This window comes from Dipodomys spectabilis, unplaced genomic scaffold (assembly GCF_019054845.1).
Source record: "Dipodomys spectabilis isolate Male_0828 unplaced genomic scaffold, ASM1905484v1 ptg000230l, whole genome shotgun sequence".
Classification (NCBI taxonomy): domain Eukaryota; kingdom Metazoa; phylum Chordata; class Mammalia; order Rodentia; family Heteromyidae; genus Dipodomys; species Dipodomys spectabilis.
The window spans coordinates 396,789-414,099 of NW_024870907.1; the positions used below are offsets into that span (position 1 = coordinate 396,789).

At 55.8% G+C, this 17,311-nt stretch overlaps 1 protein-coding gene across 1 annotated transcript in view; it reads left to right on the plus strand.

Annotated features, from left to right (window-relative positions):
• The window catches only part of Cacna1i (calcium voltage-gated channel subunit alpha1 I), a 96,802-nt gene that overhangs the window by 67,606 nt on the left and 11,885 nt on the right, over positions 1-17,311 (plus strand). The window contains exons 11-28 of the mRNA XM_042698007.1: positions 3,720-3,871; positions 4,833-5,018; positions 5,375-5,492; positions 5,624-5,779; positions 6,200-6,293; positions 6,882-7,084; positions 7,566-8,024; positions 8,430-8,530; positions 9,109-9,232; positions 9,517-9,585; positions 10,177-10,361; positions 10,490-10,616; positions 10,890-11,015; positions 11,829-11,918; positions 13,635-13,827; positions 14,359-14,510; positions 15,691-15,800; positions 16,375-16,508. Coding sequence (XP_042553941.1) covers positions 3,720-3,871; positions 4,833-5,018; positions 5,375-5,492; positions 5,624-5,779; positions 6,200-6,293; positions 6,882-7,084; positions 7,566-8,024; positions 8,430-8,530; positions 9,109-9,232; positions 9,517-9,585; positions 10,177-10,361; positions 10,490-10,616; positions 10,890-11,015; positions 11,829-11,918; positions 13,635-13,827; positions 14,359-14,510; positions 15,691-15,800; positions 16,375-16,508 — 2,779 coding nt within the window. The remainder of the gene's footprint in view (positions 1-3,719; positions 3,872-4,832; positions 5,019-5,374; positions 5,493-5,623; positions 5,780-6,199; positions 6,294-6,881; positions 7,085-7,565; positions 8,025-8,429; positions 8,531-9,108; positions 9,233-9,516; positions 9,586-10,176; positions 10,362-10,489; positions 10,617-10,889; positions 11,016-11,828; positions 11,919-13,634; positions 13,828-14,358; positions 14,511-15,690; positions 15,801-16,374; positions 16,509-17,311) is intronic.

Consider the following 17,311-nt stretch of genomic DNA (forward strand, 5'->3'; position numbering starts at 1 on the left):
TGCCATCCCCTCCCCTCCCAGCCTCCCACTTATAGGGCAACAGGGAGGCCATGCCCCTGACTCAAGGTCTGTGGTTGATCCCCTCCCCCCAGAGGGGCTGGGAAGGCCAAGTGCCCCCAAGAATTCCGGCACTCGGGAGGTTCTCATGACTCAGTCATGACCGGCGAGACTTTTGTTGGAGCTTTCTGCCACCAGCCTGGGGTGAGTTTACCATCCGCTGTCTGGAGCTGCAAAAATTAATTAGTTAAAGAAAAAGTGAGGAGGAGGAAGCATTTTTGAAATGTTCTTTTTAAAGCAGCTCCGAGTGGCAGCCATTGTTTGGTGAAGCTCTGTGCAGGGCCCTGCTGGTATTTTTGCTTCCCAGACATGGCTCAGCAGGAACCGATCCACCCCCAAGTTTATTTTGAGCATCCCCCGCTGAGGGTGGCACCCACAGAGAGAGGTAGCCCAGGGCCGCCAAGGGGGCACAGGGAGAGGAGGGAGAGGAGGGCGGGGAGGGGCAGGTGAACCACACAGCATCTCCCCCTGCTCCTGTCTGCAGAGGGAATGGATGACTGGCGGGCACTGCTGATCAGGACGGGACTTGGTAGGCTGGGGGAGGGAGGGGTGTTCACTCTTTTCCTCCTAAGCCGCACCCTGGGCCACCCCTGGGTGACAGCCTGGCTGACATATCCTGAAGCTATTTGGAAAATGCTTTCTCTCTTCCGGTGTACCCCTGGTGGTCCCATATCTCCTCCTGAACTCACCTTGGCCTGGACCTGGAGGATGGTCAAGGTTGAGGATGAAAAGTGGAGGCTGGGCTGAACGGGCAGCCGGCCAGGGTGCAGGGCCTCTCCCTGGGATAGAGCTCACCCCGGCTAGCTCAGGGCCCACGTCAAGACCACAAAACCAGCAGGAGTTCCGCCCACTTCATTCTCCTTTCTGGAGCCCCTGTCCCATCACTGCCAGCCCAGGTGCAGGGTGACTTTGGGTGCAGGAAGGTGGGCTGCCTTAGTGGCTGACTTTTTTTTTTTTTTCCTGGCCATTGGGTTTGAACTCAGGGCCTGGGTGCTCTTTTTGCTCAAGGCAAGCACTCTACCACTTTGAGCCACAGTGCCACTTCCGGTTTTTTGGTGTTGTATTGGAAATAAGAGTCTTACAGACTTTCCTGCCAGGGCTGGCTTTGAACTGGGATTCTCAGATCTCAGCCTCCTCAGTACCTAGGATTATAGGCGTGAGCCACCAGTGGCCCAGCAGTGGCTAAAATTTGAACCCTGGAAGGGTTTAAGGAACAGAGGCATCGATGTGGGCTGTAGTCAAGGGAGGCTTCCTGGGGGCTATGGCACCGGAGATGAATTCCCCAAGGAATGAGTTCATCAGTGAGACAGACAGCTTGGACATCCCCATGGACCCCGAGGCTGGAAGAATATGGGTACAGGGCAGGGCAGACAGGAGGACAGGACGGCCGTTCATTCCCAGTGACCTTGAGGCCTGTGCTTTCTGTGTGTCCGTCCCCTTCTGGCCAGGTCTCTGGCTACTATAGTCCTAGTGCTATGTCATCTCAGTTCTTTTCTTCTTCTTTCTCTTCTTCCTCCTCCTCTTCCTCCTCTTCTTTTAATGTCCATTGGTGTTTTTCTTTGTGTGTGTCTCTGAGTCTCTGTGCTCTGTCTTTGCTGCCTGAATCTCATGCTCATGTCTGTCTGTCTGTCTTTGCCCATCTCTCTGTGCCTCTGTCCAGGCCCTTTCATACCCTCCCTCCTCAGCCTCTCACTGGCAATGTCTATGTGCATCTGTATGCTGCTTTCCAGCCTGCCTCCCTCCCAGAGAAATACCTTGGGGAGTGATGGACGGTCCATTAGGAAAAGAGTAACAGGTGTGCAGTGCCTGGAGCGGCAGCTGCTGCGGGGGCGGGGAGCCAGCGGTGACCTTTCCGGGAAGCAGCGGCTCCCTCGCTGCACTGACGGCGGATGGCAGGAGTGTGCGCACCGGCTGCACGCGGCCCAGGGCCGGACCAGGCCCTCCTGAGCTGTCAGCGCCCACGGACGTGGTTTGTGTGGGCTGGGAACACCGAGCAGGGTCTGAGCCCTCCCTGTGAGGCCCCTCTGGGGCCCCCCATTCCCCTTTTGGGACCATTTTGTGTCAAATGTAATTACAGATGGAGATGGCTCTTCCCTTTTCATCTGGGCTTGCGAGGAGCTGGCAGCTATGAGATTTCCTACGCACTAGGTGGAAATCTGGGGGCTGGGTAGTTTTCTTCCTCTTTAAAGCCACATGGAACCGAAGTCAGCCCTAGGGCTTCCTGCTGCTCCCTGTAGAAGGGCTGAGCCTGGCCCAGGGGAGCGGGCCCACTGTCCTTGCCTGTCACCTTCCAGCCTGTGCTATGCTGGGCTCCGAGCACCCTTGCTGCTTCCCTGTCACCAACTGTCTTCTTAGATCTCTGCTAAGATGGCGCTTCCTTCAGGAGTTCTCTGGGCTTCCTGACACCTCCTTCACCTGCCCTCTGTGGCCCTGTTGCTGGGTGCTGGCCTGCTTTGTTAGTGTGGCTTGTGGGGCTTTGCTGCCAGGTGTGAGCTGCTCTATTTCAGTAGCATAGCCCAGAGCATTGCAGGAAGACCCCATAGGTCTTCCAAGGGAAGATGTGAATGGTGAATAGATGAATGAATGAGTGAACGAGTGGGTGGGTGGGTGAATGAGTGGCTGAGTAGAGCGAGAGAGTGAGTGAGTGGGTGGGTGAGAGTGAATGAGTGAATGGCTGAGTCAGCAAGTAAGTGAATGAGTGAGTGAGTGGGTGAATGAGTGAATGAGTGAGTGAATGAGTGAGTGGATGAGTTAATGAATGAGTGAGTGAATGAATGAATGAGTTAATGAGTGAGTGAATGGGAGGGCTCAGGTGCGGCTTCAGTCTGTAATGGGACAGCAGCTTGGAGTCTGACTTGGATGAGTACCCAGCCCTGCTACCTTCCTGCAGGGTGGCCTGAGCAGGTCAGTCCGTGTTGCCCAGCCTGTTTGCTAGCCTATTCGGGGAAGGCCAGCGGTGGACTTGCAGGTGGCCAGGCTCAGTCCCGTGTCAGGCGTCAGGGTCAGCGAGGGACTCGTGGTCAGGGAGGGACACATGCCCTTTCTTCTCCAGGATTCAGTCAAGCTGCACCACCATGAGCACCAGGCAGACCCTTCCCGGGATAGCAGAGAGGCCACGGAGGGAAGAGAAGGGGCTGGAGCCTCAATACCCTTACTGAGGGGCTTGGCGTGACCCCTGCTATGGATGAGGGAAGGAAGGCGCAGCAGTGGAGGGGACTCGCCCTTTGCAAGTCACCATCTGCTGCTAGAAACCATGAGGCAAACAGCCCCGGGACAGAGGAAGTCTGCAGCTGCCTATGGAGTGGGGAGCGCATAAGTGGGCAGCTTTGGGCCTTCCCTCGACCTCCTGGGTCCCAGCGTCCTCTGGGAGCCATCATGGCAGTGTTCTGTGTGTGGGCCGTGCCTGGCAGGCAGCAGGTGCCCCTCCTGTGCCCCTTCCTCATGGGCACCGTGGGAGATGGCTCGAGAGTTTACACAGTGATAGCTGCGGCAGTGCCCTCAGCATGGAAGCGTGGCCCCAAGAGTGTCCCCGCCCCCAGTGGACCTCGTAGGAAGGACCCTGAGGGGTCAGAGCTGAGAGGAGATGACAGGATGACAGAGGAGATAACAGCCAGGACCTAGACCCGCAGGGTTACGCTTCCCCTTCTCCAATGTTCCCACAGCCAGAGGAGCTGACCAACGTCCTGGAGATCTGCAATGTGGTCTTCACCAGCATGTTCGCCCTGGAGATGATCCTGAAGCTAGCTGCCTTCGGGCTCTTCGACTACCTGCGAAACCCGTACAACATCTTTGACAGTATCATCGTCATCATCAGGTACTTCCTCACCCGCTCTGCAGCCGAGTAATGGTGGTCATGCAGTGACCTCAGACAGTACAGAAAAGTGGCCAAGGAAATGAAACACACTTCTGCACACATCTTCATTGATTTTTGTGCCACTACTGGGGCTTCAACTCAGGGTCTTCCGGCCTCACACTCTTGTTTGGTTTCCTGTGCTCAAAGCTGGTGCTCTACCACTTGAGACACAGCTCCACTTCTGGCTTTTTTTTTTTTTTGCTGATTAATTGAAGAGTCTCAGGCACTTTTCTAATGAGGCTGGCTTCAAACTTCGATCCTCAGATCTCAGCCTCCTGAGTAGCTAGGATTACAGGTGTGAGCTACCAGCACCCAGCCCAAATATATATAGCTATAGATATAGCTACAGCTATAGATAGGTGTGTGTGTGTGTGTATAAATTGGTGATTTAGTTTCTGGATGAATGTGTTAAATAGCAAGATGTCAGCAATGGGTTTAGACCATCATTCCAAAGAAGATCTGTGCATAAAAAATACTTAGAAATAGCTGCATCAACTGTCATGTGACAGGAAGGTATCAACTATTTCAATTGCCCACAGAGCCATAGGTATGCTAATTCTGAGGCTTATTCATAATCAAAAGAAGCATAAAATCTCAAAAAGAGGACAGTGACATTCACTGAGCTTCCTAGATTTTAGCCACTGGCGTGTGTGTGTGTGTGTGTGTGTGTGTGTATGTGTGTGTGTGTGTGTGTGTGTGTGTGTGTGTGTGTGTGTGTGTATCTGTCCATGGACTCCAGGCGCTGGTTTAGGGGTGCAGTCAGCAGCATCTGGTGCATCATTTGTTGGATGAATGAATGAATGAGCTGAAGCTCTTGTCTGTTCATACTTCCATCCTTCTGATTCTGCCTCCCTCTCCTTCTGGTCTCCCACTGACCTCCTCCTGCCTCCCTGATTCTTGTATATCCACCCCACACACACAGCATCTGGGAGATCGTGGGGCAGGCAGACGGTGGGCTGTCGGTGCTGCGTACGTTCCGGCTGCTGCGGGTGCTGAAGCTGGTGCGTTTCATGCCCGCGCTGCGACGCCAGCTCGTGGTGCTCATGAAGACCATGGACAACGTGGCCACCTTCTGCATGCTGCTCATGCTCTTCATCTTTATCTTCAGGTGAGCTACACCTGTGGGGACGGTGGGCAGGAGCCTGTGGGGACGGTGGCTGGCTGAAGATCCCAGGGACAAACTCACCTGGGTCTGGGTGTGGGTCCTGGTGCCAGCATTCTATCCTGATGGCTCTGGGGAAGGTACTCCCCACCCCCAACCTCAGTATTCCTGTCTACAAAACGGGAAGATGGGACTAACGTTGCCTCCCCCCCACTGAGTCTTCCTGAGAACGGGCAGGCAGCTCAATGCGCAGTTGCACTGCACCCGTTTGAGCTTGGTTCACATGTGCCCCTTGACCCTCCTCTGAGCTCAGAGAACTTGCACTCTGCACCTTGTGAACTCTCCTTCCCCGCCTCCCGCAGCATCCTCGGGATGCACATCTTTGGCTGCAAATTCAGCCTGCGCACGGACACAGGAGACACAGTCCCAGACAGGAAGAACTTCGACTCCCTGCTGTGGGCCATTGTCACCGTGTTCCAGGTGAGAGGCTGGAGCCTTGTACCTTGTGTTTCTGGTTAAACCATCCTGGACAGCAGGCTTGGGAGGGCTGAAGTGGCTTAGGCTGGGTCTGGGCCGGGGGGACCCAGCACTGACTCATGTCCCCCCAACAGATCCTCACCCAGGAGGACTGGAACGTGGTCCTCTACAACGGCATGGCCTCCACCTCCCCCTGGGCCTCTCTCTACTTTGTCGCCCTCATGACCTTTGGCAACTATGTGCTTTTCAACCTGCTGGTGGCCATCCTGGTGGAGGGCTTCCAGGCTGAGGTGACCGCAGCCCCGGTGTGGGGGAGGGTACCTCCATGGGGCAAGCCCCTGGGCAGGGGAGAGGCAGCCAGGGGATGGGGGAGGGCTGTGACTCAAACATCTAACTGAGGTGGTGAGCTCTCTGGCACAGAAAGCACACAAAACAGATGCTGTGGGCTGAAGGGCCAGGCCTCTCCATCTGAGATTCCAAGGCCCCCATATCTGGGTTTCTAGACCCAGCTTCCTTCTTTCTCAGAGGTTTTGGGGACAGTTTTAATCAGGCAAATAGATGTTTGCAGCCTAGGTTGTCATTAGCTTCTTTTGTCCTTTTTTCTAAGCCTCAGTTTCCTCACCTATAAAAGGGAAGTTGAAATAGCCATGGAAAACTTCAGGATCTGGGGTGGGGGAAGGGCTACGTTGACCTCTGCGCTGCTCTCCTAGGGTGATGCCAATCGCTCCTACTCGGATGAGGACCAGAGCTCTTCCAACATGGAGGAGTTTGACAAGCTCCAGGAGGCCCTGGAAGGCAGCAGAGGTAAACAGGTTTCTGCTTGTCCCCCAGAGCCAGAGGCTGTCCCTCGATATGCAGGCGGGCACAGGGCCTCCGGCTTTCTCCTCAATCAAGCCCAGGCGTGGGGGTTGCTCATGAGCTGCTCGTGCCCTGTGTTCAGTTTTTCCGTTCACAACTAAAGGAGGTGCTGAGTCTCAAAGGGAGGACAGCATTCATGAACTTTCTAGAAGCCAGCCAGAGGGGCAGCTACAGACCATAGATTCCCGTGGTTAGAATCTTGGGGCCTTAGGCTGAGGCTGGGGTTCCGCTAGAGCACTTGGAACAAATCTCTCCCAACTCCTGCCTAGTGCTTCCACAAGCCAGGCACACGGTCCTTGCCCGCTTCCCTCTGAGTGAAACGGATCCAAGTGTGGAAGGCCAAGGACTCAGGCAGAGTAAAGAGTCCCACAGGCTCATGGGATGGTGTGCAGCCCAGAAGACTTCCTGGTGGAGATGTCTTCTCAGAAGAGCTCTCCATTTCTGCTAGGGTCACATCTATTGCTGTTTCATGGCTTCCTTTACTCTCGTTCTCTTCTGTCTATTGTCCTTCTCTCTTTCATCTTACTCTTCCAGATCCCAAGCTCTGTCCAATCCCCATGACTCCTAATGGGCACCTGGACCCTAGCCTCCCACTGGGTGGGCACCTGGGAACTGCCGGGGCTGTGGGCGCCGTGCCCCGCCTCTCTCTGCAGCCGGACCCAGTCCTGGTGGCTCTGGACTCCCGCAAGAGCAGCGTGATGTCTCTGGGCCGGATGAGTTACGATCAGCGCTCCCTGGTGAGTCCTCCTGTGGGCGGTGATGGTGCTCCTTGATCTGGAGTGAGGGGACCCTGTTTCCAACCCAAGCTAGGGCACCCCGCTATCCCACCCAAACCACGCATTCCTGATTTGTCACTCCTGGGTGCCCAGTGCCAGAGAATGGCCTGGCAACAATGAATGGATGGTGCCTACCGTAGGCTCTGGTATAGAGAACAGGGGTGTCATCTTGGCAGCAGTAGGTGGGGTAAATTCTTGGGGGGCCATGTAGACTAGAGCTTGAATCTGTCCTTTGCTATATGACCACAAACCAACTGCTCTCCATCTCTGAGGCTCAGCCTCCCTCTGCAAAACAGGAAGATGGCCCTAACTTCCTGTGGGTTCCCCATGAAAAGTGAGTGGCAGGAGGGGGTGGAGTGAGTCCAGCTCCTCCCTCACCCATTGGCTAGGCCCCTGTCCAGGGGATACGCTGGCACTGACCCGGGCCTGGCCTCCCCTGTAGTCCAGCTCCCGGAGCTCCTACTACGGGCCATGGGGCCGCAGCGGGGCGTGGGCCAGCCGTCGCTCCAGTTGGAACAGCCTCAAGCACAAGCCGCCTTCAGCTGAGCATGAGTCGCTGCTGGGCAGCGGGGCCCGGGCCTGCGAGGGCGCCCGGGATGAGGGGCCGCCCCGCGCCGTGCCCCTCCACGCCCCACACACCCACCACCTGTACCATGGACCCCACTTGGCGCACCGGCACCACCACCATCGCCGCACTCTGTCCCTCGACACCAGGGACTCGGTGGACCTAGCCGAGCTGGTGCCTGTAGTGGGCACCCACCCTCGGGCTGCCTGGAGGGCGTCAGGCCTGGTACCTGGGCATGAGGACTGCAATGGTAGGATGCCCAGCATCGCCAAGGACGTCTTCACCAAGATGGACGACCGCCGGGACCGAGTGGAGGACGAGGAGGAGATGGACTATGTGAGTGGGCCGGGCTTGGTGGGCGGGGCAAGGCGATGGGCGTGCCATGGAGGGCCTGGTGTAGAGGTGGGTGGAATGATGGGGCTTCTGTTGAGTGAGGCTGGAGGGGCGGGGCCAGAAGGACCAGGACACAGGCCACCAGGTGGACTATGAATGGGCAGGAGCTGCAGTAGGCGGGGATTAGGGGCGGGGCATGTCTGTTGGAGGAGCTAAGGGGCTTCTGCAGGGTGCATAGAGTCAGAGCTGGGCTTGCCCAGGGGAAGAAGCTCCTTCTTGCCCCTCCCCACACCTGCCATGGAAGGGGGAGAGCTCAGAGGTCACTCAGCGACCCTAGTCTTCTGGACGGCCAGATGGGGCCCCAGAGCCCAGCACTGACCCTCCTATGCCCGGCCTTCTCCTTGTCAGACTCTGTGCTTCCGTGTCCGCAAGATGATCGATGTCTACAAACCTGACTGGTGCGAGGTCCGGGAGAACTGGTCTGTCTACCTTTTCTCCCCAGAGAACAGGTGTGTAGGGGCTGGCTTGGGGTGAGGGCTACAGTGGAGGTTGGTGACTTGTCCTGGAGGGCGAGCTCTCTCTGCCAAGCAGGGCAAAGCCATTAAATGATAGATACACTACCATACTGAGAGTGGTATCTGCCAGGGAAGAGGTGGATCCAGACATCCATTCAGAGCTTTCCTGGGCACTTCCTATAGTCTAGGTTAGCCCAATACCCAGCACCTGGTTGGACAGATCCTGAAGCAATTGGGGGTTCTCACTTCCAGAGTGGCATCAGAAAGTTTCCTGAAGGAGGAGGCCTGTGTTAGGCTTTGGAGGTAGCTAGATAACACTCAGTTAGGCAGAGTGAGTTTGGAGTTATGAAGTGGACCGACTAGCACAGGTGAAGGGAGCAGCGGAGGGAAAGCCGAGGGGACATGAGATGGTGGGATGGTCTGGGTGTGGAGTTGGCACCTGCTGTGAGTCAGAGGGCAGAGGAAGAGAGGGGACCACTTCCCTCGGCTGCCCTGAGTGGGCTTGGACCCTCTGTCTTTCCCTGGCTGTCCAGGTGGGAGGCAAACTGACACTCTTGGTGCCTCCTGCCCAGGTTCCGGGTTCTGTGTCAGACCATCATCGCGCACAAGCTCTTCGATTATGTCGTCCTGGCCTTCATCTTCCTCAACTGCATCACCATCGCACTGGAGCGGCCCCAGATTGAAGCTGGCAGCACTGTAAGTTGCTGCCCTCAAGCAGGGCAGGGGGCCAACCTGAGGGGCACAGCACCAGGGCCTACCCTGGCCCAGAGTGCCCGGCCCAGGGAATCCTCAGCAAAGCCAGACACTGGGCCCAACCACGGAGGGAGGTGCTGGCAGGGAGCTTGCTGGGGGGAGGGAGGAGGGAAGTCTGCCTAGATCTGAGAAGTGGCAGCTTCTCCTGGCTGCCCCTTGGAGAGTGGCCAGGTGGCTGGGCAGTTGTGGCACTCTTTGGGGCGCATGGCATCTCCTGGCTCTTTCAGGAACGCATCTTCCTCACGGTCTCCAACTACATCTTCACAGCCATCTTCGTGGGCGAGATGACACTGAAGGTTGCTTTGGGCTTCACCTGGATTGCTCCTATCCCTAGATTGGGGGCGGGGGCAGGGCGGGGCGGGGTAGGAGGGCTGGGGGTGAGACTGGCCTAGGTCCCGCCCCTTCCTCAGCTTGTCATTGGCCATCAGCACCATTCCACAGGCTGGGAGACCCGCCCTGGCTGAGCTCCTGACCCAGCCCCTGGGGCCTGGAGGGGGTCGGTGGTATCTCCCATCCACCCTTCTGAGAATCAGACCCCACCAGAAAGGCGAGTACAGGGAGCAACATAGCTAGAGGAAGAGGTATCTGTGGAAGTGGGGTACAAGGTGCAGGAGAAGAGATCCTCTGAGACTCTTCCTAGCACTGGACCTTTGGATTGGGTTTGTCGAAGTGTTGGGAGATCCTAAAGGGGCGGTGTCCTGGGTCCTGACTTTGCCCCTTCCCTGCTCATTGCCCTCACTGGGACAGCCTTGAGCTGCCCCACGCCCACCACCTCCACCTGCCCGTCCTGCCCCAGTGGCTGCAGGTGGGCTTGACCTTGCCCTGCTCCTTCCCCTTCCCCCCCCCTCCCGCTGCCCCCAGGGCCCTGACCACAGCCCCACCCCCAGGTGGTCTCGCTGGGCCTGTACTTTGGGGAGCAGGCCTACCTGCGCAGCAGCTGGAATGTGCTGGACGGCTTTCTTGTCTTCGTGTCCATCATCGACATTGTGGTGTCTGTGGCTTCGGCGGGGGGAGCCAAGATCCTGGGGGTCCTCCGCGTCCTGCGTCTCTTGCGCACGCTCCGCCCGCTGCGGTGAGCACCCTGGAGGCAGGGGAGGGGGGTGGCTGAGTTGTTCTGGAAGTCGCAAGGGTTTAGTTGGGACAGGGGCTCCGGGCCGAGTGGGGGCCGATGGCTCACGATGCTGCTGTCTGCTGTCCCAGGGTCATCAGCCGGGCCCCAGGGCTGAAGCTGGTGGTGGAGACTCTCATCTCCTCCCTGAAGCCTATTGGCAACATCGTGCTCATCTGCTGTGCCTTCTTCATCATCTTCGGCATCCTGGGGGTACAGGTGAGGGGTGCCTAGTGTGTGTGGGGGAACGGAGCAAGGGCTGCACATTCCTGCCTATCTTAACCTCACTGATGCTAGCCAGCCTGGGGCTCAGATGGCCCTGGTGGAGCAGCCATGGTCTTAGCCAAGAGGAAGGCAGTGCACAGCCCAGATGCCTGAGCCTAGGCAGTGTGACTGAGGGGTGGGTCTCTCCTCTGCCCCCCCAGGCTCCAGGAGCCCTGACCTTCTGACCTTGCTCTCTTCTCCTCTCCCACCCCCCCCCCCCCCCCACAGCTCTTCAAGGGCAAGTTCTATCACTGCCTGGGCGTGGATACCCGTAACATCACCAATCGATCTGACTGTGTAGCAGCCAACTACCGCTGGGTTCATCACAAATACAACTTTGACAATCTGGGCCAGGTGAGCACTGCCCACCTGCCTGCCCGCCTCGGTCTGGCCTGCCCTGCCTACTGTGGGTGAGAGTTGTTCAGTGTGGATGGCCCTGGCACCAGAGACTGGTCTGTGGTCTTGTCCTGCCATTCTCGAGCCTGTGATGTTTCCCTTCCAAGCCTGTTTCCTAGTCTGCCAAAGGGGTGGGACACACAGTCTGCTTGAAGTACGCATGAGGCTAGAATTCCACGTGCAGGGCCAGGCCCACACCTCTGTTGAGCTCCAGCTAGGCTAGGTGTGAGGCTGTGCCAGGTGCTTCAGCACCCACCTGCCACCTTAAAAAAAGGCCGGGAGAACTCGCTTGCTGTCCACGTCTCCCGATTATTTCCCTCTAAAAATCTCAGACTAGCCTGGCACTGGTAATTAATGCCTGTAATCCCAGCTACTCAAGAAGCTGAGATCTGAGGATTGTAGTTCAAAGCCAGCCTAGGCCGGAAAGTCCCTGAGACTTTTATCTCCAATTAGCCAGCAAAACCCTGGAAGTAGAGCTATAGCTTAAGTGGTAGAGCACCAGCCTTGAGTGAAAAAGCTCAGTGACAGTTCTCAGGACCTGAGTTTAAGCGCACACACACACACACACACACACACACACACACACACGCACACACACGCACACACACACACACACACACACACACACACCAGATGCATGGCCCACGTTGATCACACAGGGAAGGCCTCTGTTCCTGGGTTTCCCAGACACAGAACAACGGGGAAACAGAGGAGCCTACTGTGGCCTGGGCCATCCACACCCCTTATTTCGCCCCTCCCCATATCTTCCAGGCGCTGATGTCCCTCTTTGTTCTGGCCTCTAAGGACGGCTGGGTGAACATCATGTACAACGGACTGGACGCTGTGGCTGTGGACCAGCAGGTGGGCATGGCTGGGACCAGGCCAGCAGGGAGAGACATGTCTTTGGGGCCAGGTGATCAGAAACTTGTGCTACTGACACTCAGAACCCCAGTGTCATCCCTCCATCAGCCCACTCTCAGTGTCCTGGCCCTACTTGGCCCTTCGCATTGCTCCTTCGGTGGCATGAATCCTTGTACACTTGCTTCTGCAAATCCCCTGCTCTGCAGGGGGGGGGGGAGGGATATCCCAGCTGGTTCCTGCCTGGAGGGACATGGCGCCTGGTGGGTGGACAACCAAATACAGAAGAGGAGAGGGGCTGAGCCAATTGGCAGAGGGACAGCAGGTACCAGCCTGAGGCGAGAGAGGCAAAGTGAAAGTCTCAGGAAGGGGGGGGAGGAGCCAAGACTCCACCGTTCTCTAGCCAGGGGCAGCAGTTTATTCCAAAGGAACAGGGAACCATCCAAGGAGTGGTGCCCCCTGCTGGTCAGGCTGAGTGTGAGCACTTCCTATAGTCTGTTGAATGAGAGTGGATATGGAGAGGGGCCTGGGTGGAGAGAGTCAGGGAGAGGCTGAGTCCCAGAGAAGGCCTGAGCCTTAGTTCCAAAGACTCCTCTGGGAGATGTCAGGCAAGACACAGGTCTGATCAGGGTTGGCTGGGGCCAGACCATGGGAGTCTGAAGAGGTGGTTGAGAGAAGGATCAGAAAGAATTCTAGGTCAAGACTGGAGAAATGGAGGCTTTGGGTAGCCCCAGGCCCATTAGTAACCTGTAAATCTTAGCCTCCTGGAGCACATGTAGTTAAGACTCTAGAAGCTAAAGGCAAGGGAAGAAAGAGTAATCAGGGATGAGAACTCCACCTCCTTGTCTGTTCTGTCCCTTGCCCTCAGCAGAGAATGTGCATGCCTTTTTTTTCTTGTTTCTGAATGGATGAATAAGCAGGTGGGTAGATAGATATGTGGGTGAGTGGGTGGACAGGAGTTGGTGAGTGAGGGATGGGTGACTGGTTGCACAGGCAGATGGATGGAGGAGTAGCGAGGTAGATGAGTAGATGGCTGGATGGAATAGGGATTGGATGTGTAGGGCATAGATGAGTAAGTGGAGGATTGGGTGGTTGGTTGGAAGGATTAAAGAAAGGATGAGTAGATGGATGGGTGGGTGGATGGATAGATGAGTGGATAAGAGGATGAATGGATGAATGATAAATGGATGAATGAGTGGATAGGTGGGTAGATGGATGATTGGTTGGATAGATGAATGAAAGGGTAAGTGGATGAATGACTATAAAGGTTGATGATGGGTGGATGAATGGTAGATGAGTTGATGAGTAGATGGATGGTTGAGTGATTGGATGGGTGGGTGGACAGACGAATAAGTGGATGGGTGGACAGATGGATGGGTAGATGAATGGATGGGTGAAAGGATGAGTGGATGGATGAGTATGTAGATGGATGCATACTTTCCAGTAAATGATAGGCAAATGAGAGGAAAAAGATAGATGTCCACGAGGCCGCAGCTGGAGCTTCAGGAAAGAGGATTCTCCTGGCTGACCACCTCACTTTGCCAGGCCCAGGCTGGGTATTTCCTACCTGCTGCCTTGTTGAAGCTGCACAGCACCCTTGGTGGCAGGCTGTTGGCACCCCCCCCCCGCCCTTGCACCCAGGCTTGGCGAGATCAGGGACCTTTCTCATGGCCCTGTGGGTGCCTGACTGTGCCCTTTACTTGGATTCCGCCCCTGCAGCCCGTAACCAACCACAACCCCTGGATGCTGCTGTACTTCATCTCCTTCCTGCTCATCGTCAGTTTCTTTGTGCTCAACATGTTCGTGGGGGTGGTGGTGGAGAATTTCCACAAGTGCCGGCAGCACCAGGAGGCGGAGGAGGCGCGGCGGCGCGAGGAGAAGCGTCTACGGCGACTGGAGAAGAAGCGCCGTAGTGAGTGGGCACTGTGGGGTGGGGTCACTGCCACCTGGAGCCCCTCTCTGGGCTGCTGTGCCCCTTGAGGCCTAGGTCTGACCACAGCCTCCTTCACTTTGGAACTATAGACATCAAAGTGCCCTCTCCTGTGCCTGGGGTCCAGCATCTGCTGGACTCAGTGCCCCAAGTCTATCAGTGCCCACCTGGAGTTCCGGTGACCCCACTGCCCACCTCAGTGGAGCTCTAGATGGTTCAGGCTAGGCAGAAGCCAAGGCTGAGGCCAGCGGGCCAGCCCTGGACCTTGCGTCCTCTCCACGAGCAGACCTTGTGCTCCTGCTGTGGGCATATCCTGGCCTCTGTGCCACCCTCCCCTATGGCTTACACTTTCCCTCATGGTGCCCTGGCCGTGTGGAGAAGACCTAACTGGACCAGAGCTGGGAGTGGAGCAACATCTTTCTCCTTTGCTTCCTCCCTCGCCATTGTCCCTCCCTCCTTTGTGCTCTGTCCCTTTCTTAATCTGTGGTGTCTGCCACTCCTCGTGCCATGCAGAGGCTCAGAGGCTGCCCTACTATGCCACCTACTGTCCCACCCGGCTGTTCATCCACTCCATGTGCACCAGCCACTACCTGGACATCTTCATCACCTTCGTCATCTGCCTCAATGTGGTCACCATGTCCCTGGAGCACTATAACCAGCCCACGGTGAGCCACGGCCCTTCCCAGCCCAAGGTCACGTGTTGGGTATCGGACCTTAACAACAGACTGGGGTGGGGGTGGGGGTCAGCTAACAGCAGGATCCGAGAAGCTGCTCCATGCCAGGCCCTGTGTTGGCACTGCATGGAAAGGGGGTCTAGGACAGCCTGCCCCGGGGAAGCTCAGGGCCTGAGGTGGCAGATGCAAGAAGAGGGAAGGTCAGAGGGAAGGTCACTCATTTCGAGGTGACCTTCAGAGGACATCTTAGAAGATGAACACCAATGACTGCGGTAGAGTAAATATTAACTCATTAACTCTTACAGCATTCTAGGGTTGTCTAGGTTTTATTGAGAAGGAAAGTGAGGCACATTCAAAGCATACCATATAGTCTGTGCTTTTAGTTGAATATACAGGAGAGGGGGAGGGGGGAGGGCGTGCTGGGTGGGCACTGCTGGGGTCTGAGGTGGTAACCAGTCCCCAGGATCGTGGACGGCATGCACAGAGGGTGTGTGAGGTGAAGTGTTTCTGAAAGCCTCAGCTCAGTGGAGTCATTAGTCAAAATGCGGGAAGGCGGGGAAGGGGGGCAGATCCGCCAGATGAGGAATTGGTATCTTATTTCAAATGATAGAGGATGTGATGGACGAGGGGAAGGAAAAGGACACCATAGGCAGAATGAAACAGTAATTGTAGAGTTTCCAAATTAACATTAAAAAAACCAACATAATCATAGCTCACCTTTCCCCAGTGTTTATTCAGTGTCCAGAACTGAACTGTTAGCTCATTTAACTTTCACAGCAATTTTTTGAGGTAGGTGACATTGTTTTTTCACAATTTTCAGATTAAGAAGCTAAGTACCAGAGGTCACTCAATTGTTCCAGATTATATAGTGAATAGGAGTAAACGCTAAATCCTTATTCACATCCATATAGTCTGGTCTGAGAATTCTTAATCACTACCTCATATGGCTTCCAGAGGGGGGCAACTGGACCAAATAAGCAGAAATAAGGAAAAAGGAAACAACAATACAAATAACACATATTAAGTAAGGTGGAAAGGATAAAGCCTTATCATTATACTACATGTGAATGGACTAAATTCTCCCTTAAAAAAAGGTAGAGACTTTTCTTATTGGAGGAAGGTTATAGGATAGTCCAGGAGTCCTGGATCATGTTTCCCTTTGCTCCTCCAGTCTCTGGAGACAGCCCTCAAGTACTGCAACTACATGTTCACCACTGTCTTTGTGCTGGAGGCTGTGATGAAGCTGGTAGCATTTGGCTTGAGACGTTTCTTCAAAGACAGGTGAGTGTCTGGACAAGATGGGGATGCATCCCTGAGTCCTAGAGAAGCCTGGAGCAACCAGAAGAGGGAGACCAGAACGCTTTTGAGCACTGATAGCTTGGGGCTCCCTGCTGCCACCTAGATCTCTGATCAGAAAGTGGTTAGGTCACATGGGTTAGGTACAGGGCATTCCACCAGGCCCTTCTCAGCTCATCTCTAGGGGATCTTCCACACCCTGGAGGGTCTGCTATATGCCAGCCTTCCATTTCAGAGGGAGCAAGTGAAGCTTAGAGAAATGGATGTTTAAAAGCCACCCAGAAGGAGCAGGTGGCTTGGAATATAGGCCAAGATGTCAGAGGCCATGCCTCTTCTCCTACAGGAGGCCAATGGTGCTGATTTAGCTCAGTCACAGACTTGCTTTGGGGAGTGGAGTCTCTCTGGAGCTGGACCCAGTGGTGTTTTGGGGGAGCTACTAGTGAGGGGGGGCGGCTATAACAGGAGGGTGAAGAACTGAGAGGCATCTCCCAGTAAAGATGTATCTGGGCCAGTGCTGCTCCCCCATCGCCCCTCCTGCCTCCTGTGCCCCGCTGAGCAGGTGGAACCAGCTGGACCTGGCCATTGTGCTGCTGTCCGTCATGGGCATCACGCTGGAGGAGATTGAGATCAACGCAGCCCTGCCCATCAACCCCACCATCATCCGGATCATGCGAGTCCTACGCATCGCCCGGGGTGAGGGCCAGGGTTGGGGCGAGCAAGGGAAGGGGGGGACTCACCAGCGCAGGTCGGGGGTGGGGTGGGGGGAGTTGTCAGGAGTGGGCTGGGAGAGGGAGGGGCTTCCTGCTGAGCAGGAGTCAGGCGGAGCCACAGATCCCCCCTCCCGTGAAGCTCCTCTAGACAAACCCTTACGCAGCGGCCAGTCTTGGTTGAGACGGAAGGAACTGGGCCCAGCTCTAGTTGCTACCTGGCATTTTTCCAGTTCTGCAGCTATAAGCATGTCTTAGTTTCTGCTTCATCCTCCCCCCATCCCAAGGTTATGCCTATGCTGCTACTACGTCTGCTGCTGCCTCTTCCTCCTCCTGCTCCTCCTCCTCCTTCTTTTTGTCAGTCATGGGGCTTGAACTCTGGGCCTGGGCACTGTCCCTGAACTCTTTAGCTTAAGGTGAGCACCCTACCATTTGAGCCACACGGACATTCCTGCCTAGACTGGCTTAGAACCACGATCCTCAGATCTCAGCCTCCTGAATAGCTAGGATTACAGGCGTGAACCACCAGCGCCTGCCTTCTGCTCCTCCTCTTCCTCTCTTCCTCCTCCTCCTCCTCTTGTCCCTCCTCTTCCCCCTGTTCTTCCTTCTTTTCCTGGTCCTGGGGCTTGAACTCAGGGTCTGGGCTCTGTCCTGAGCTTCTTTTGATCAAGGCCAGCTCTCTACCACTTGAGCTACAGTGCCACTTCGGTTTTCTGATGGTTAATTGGAGATAAGAGTCTCACAGACATTCCTGTCCAGGCTGGCTTTGAACCACAATCCTCAGATCTC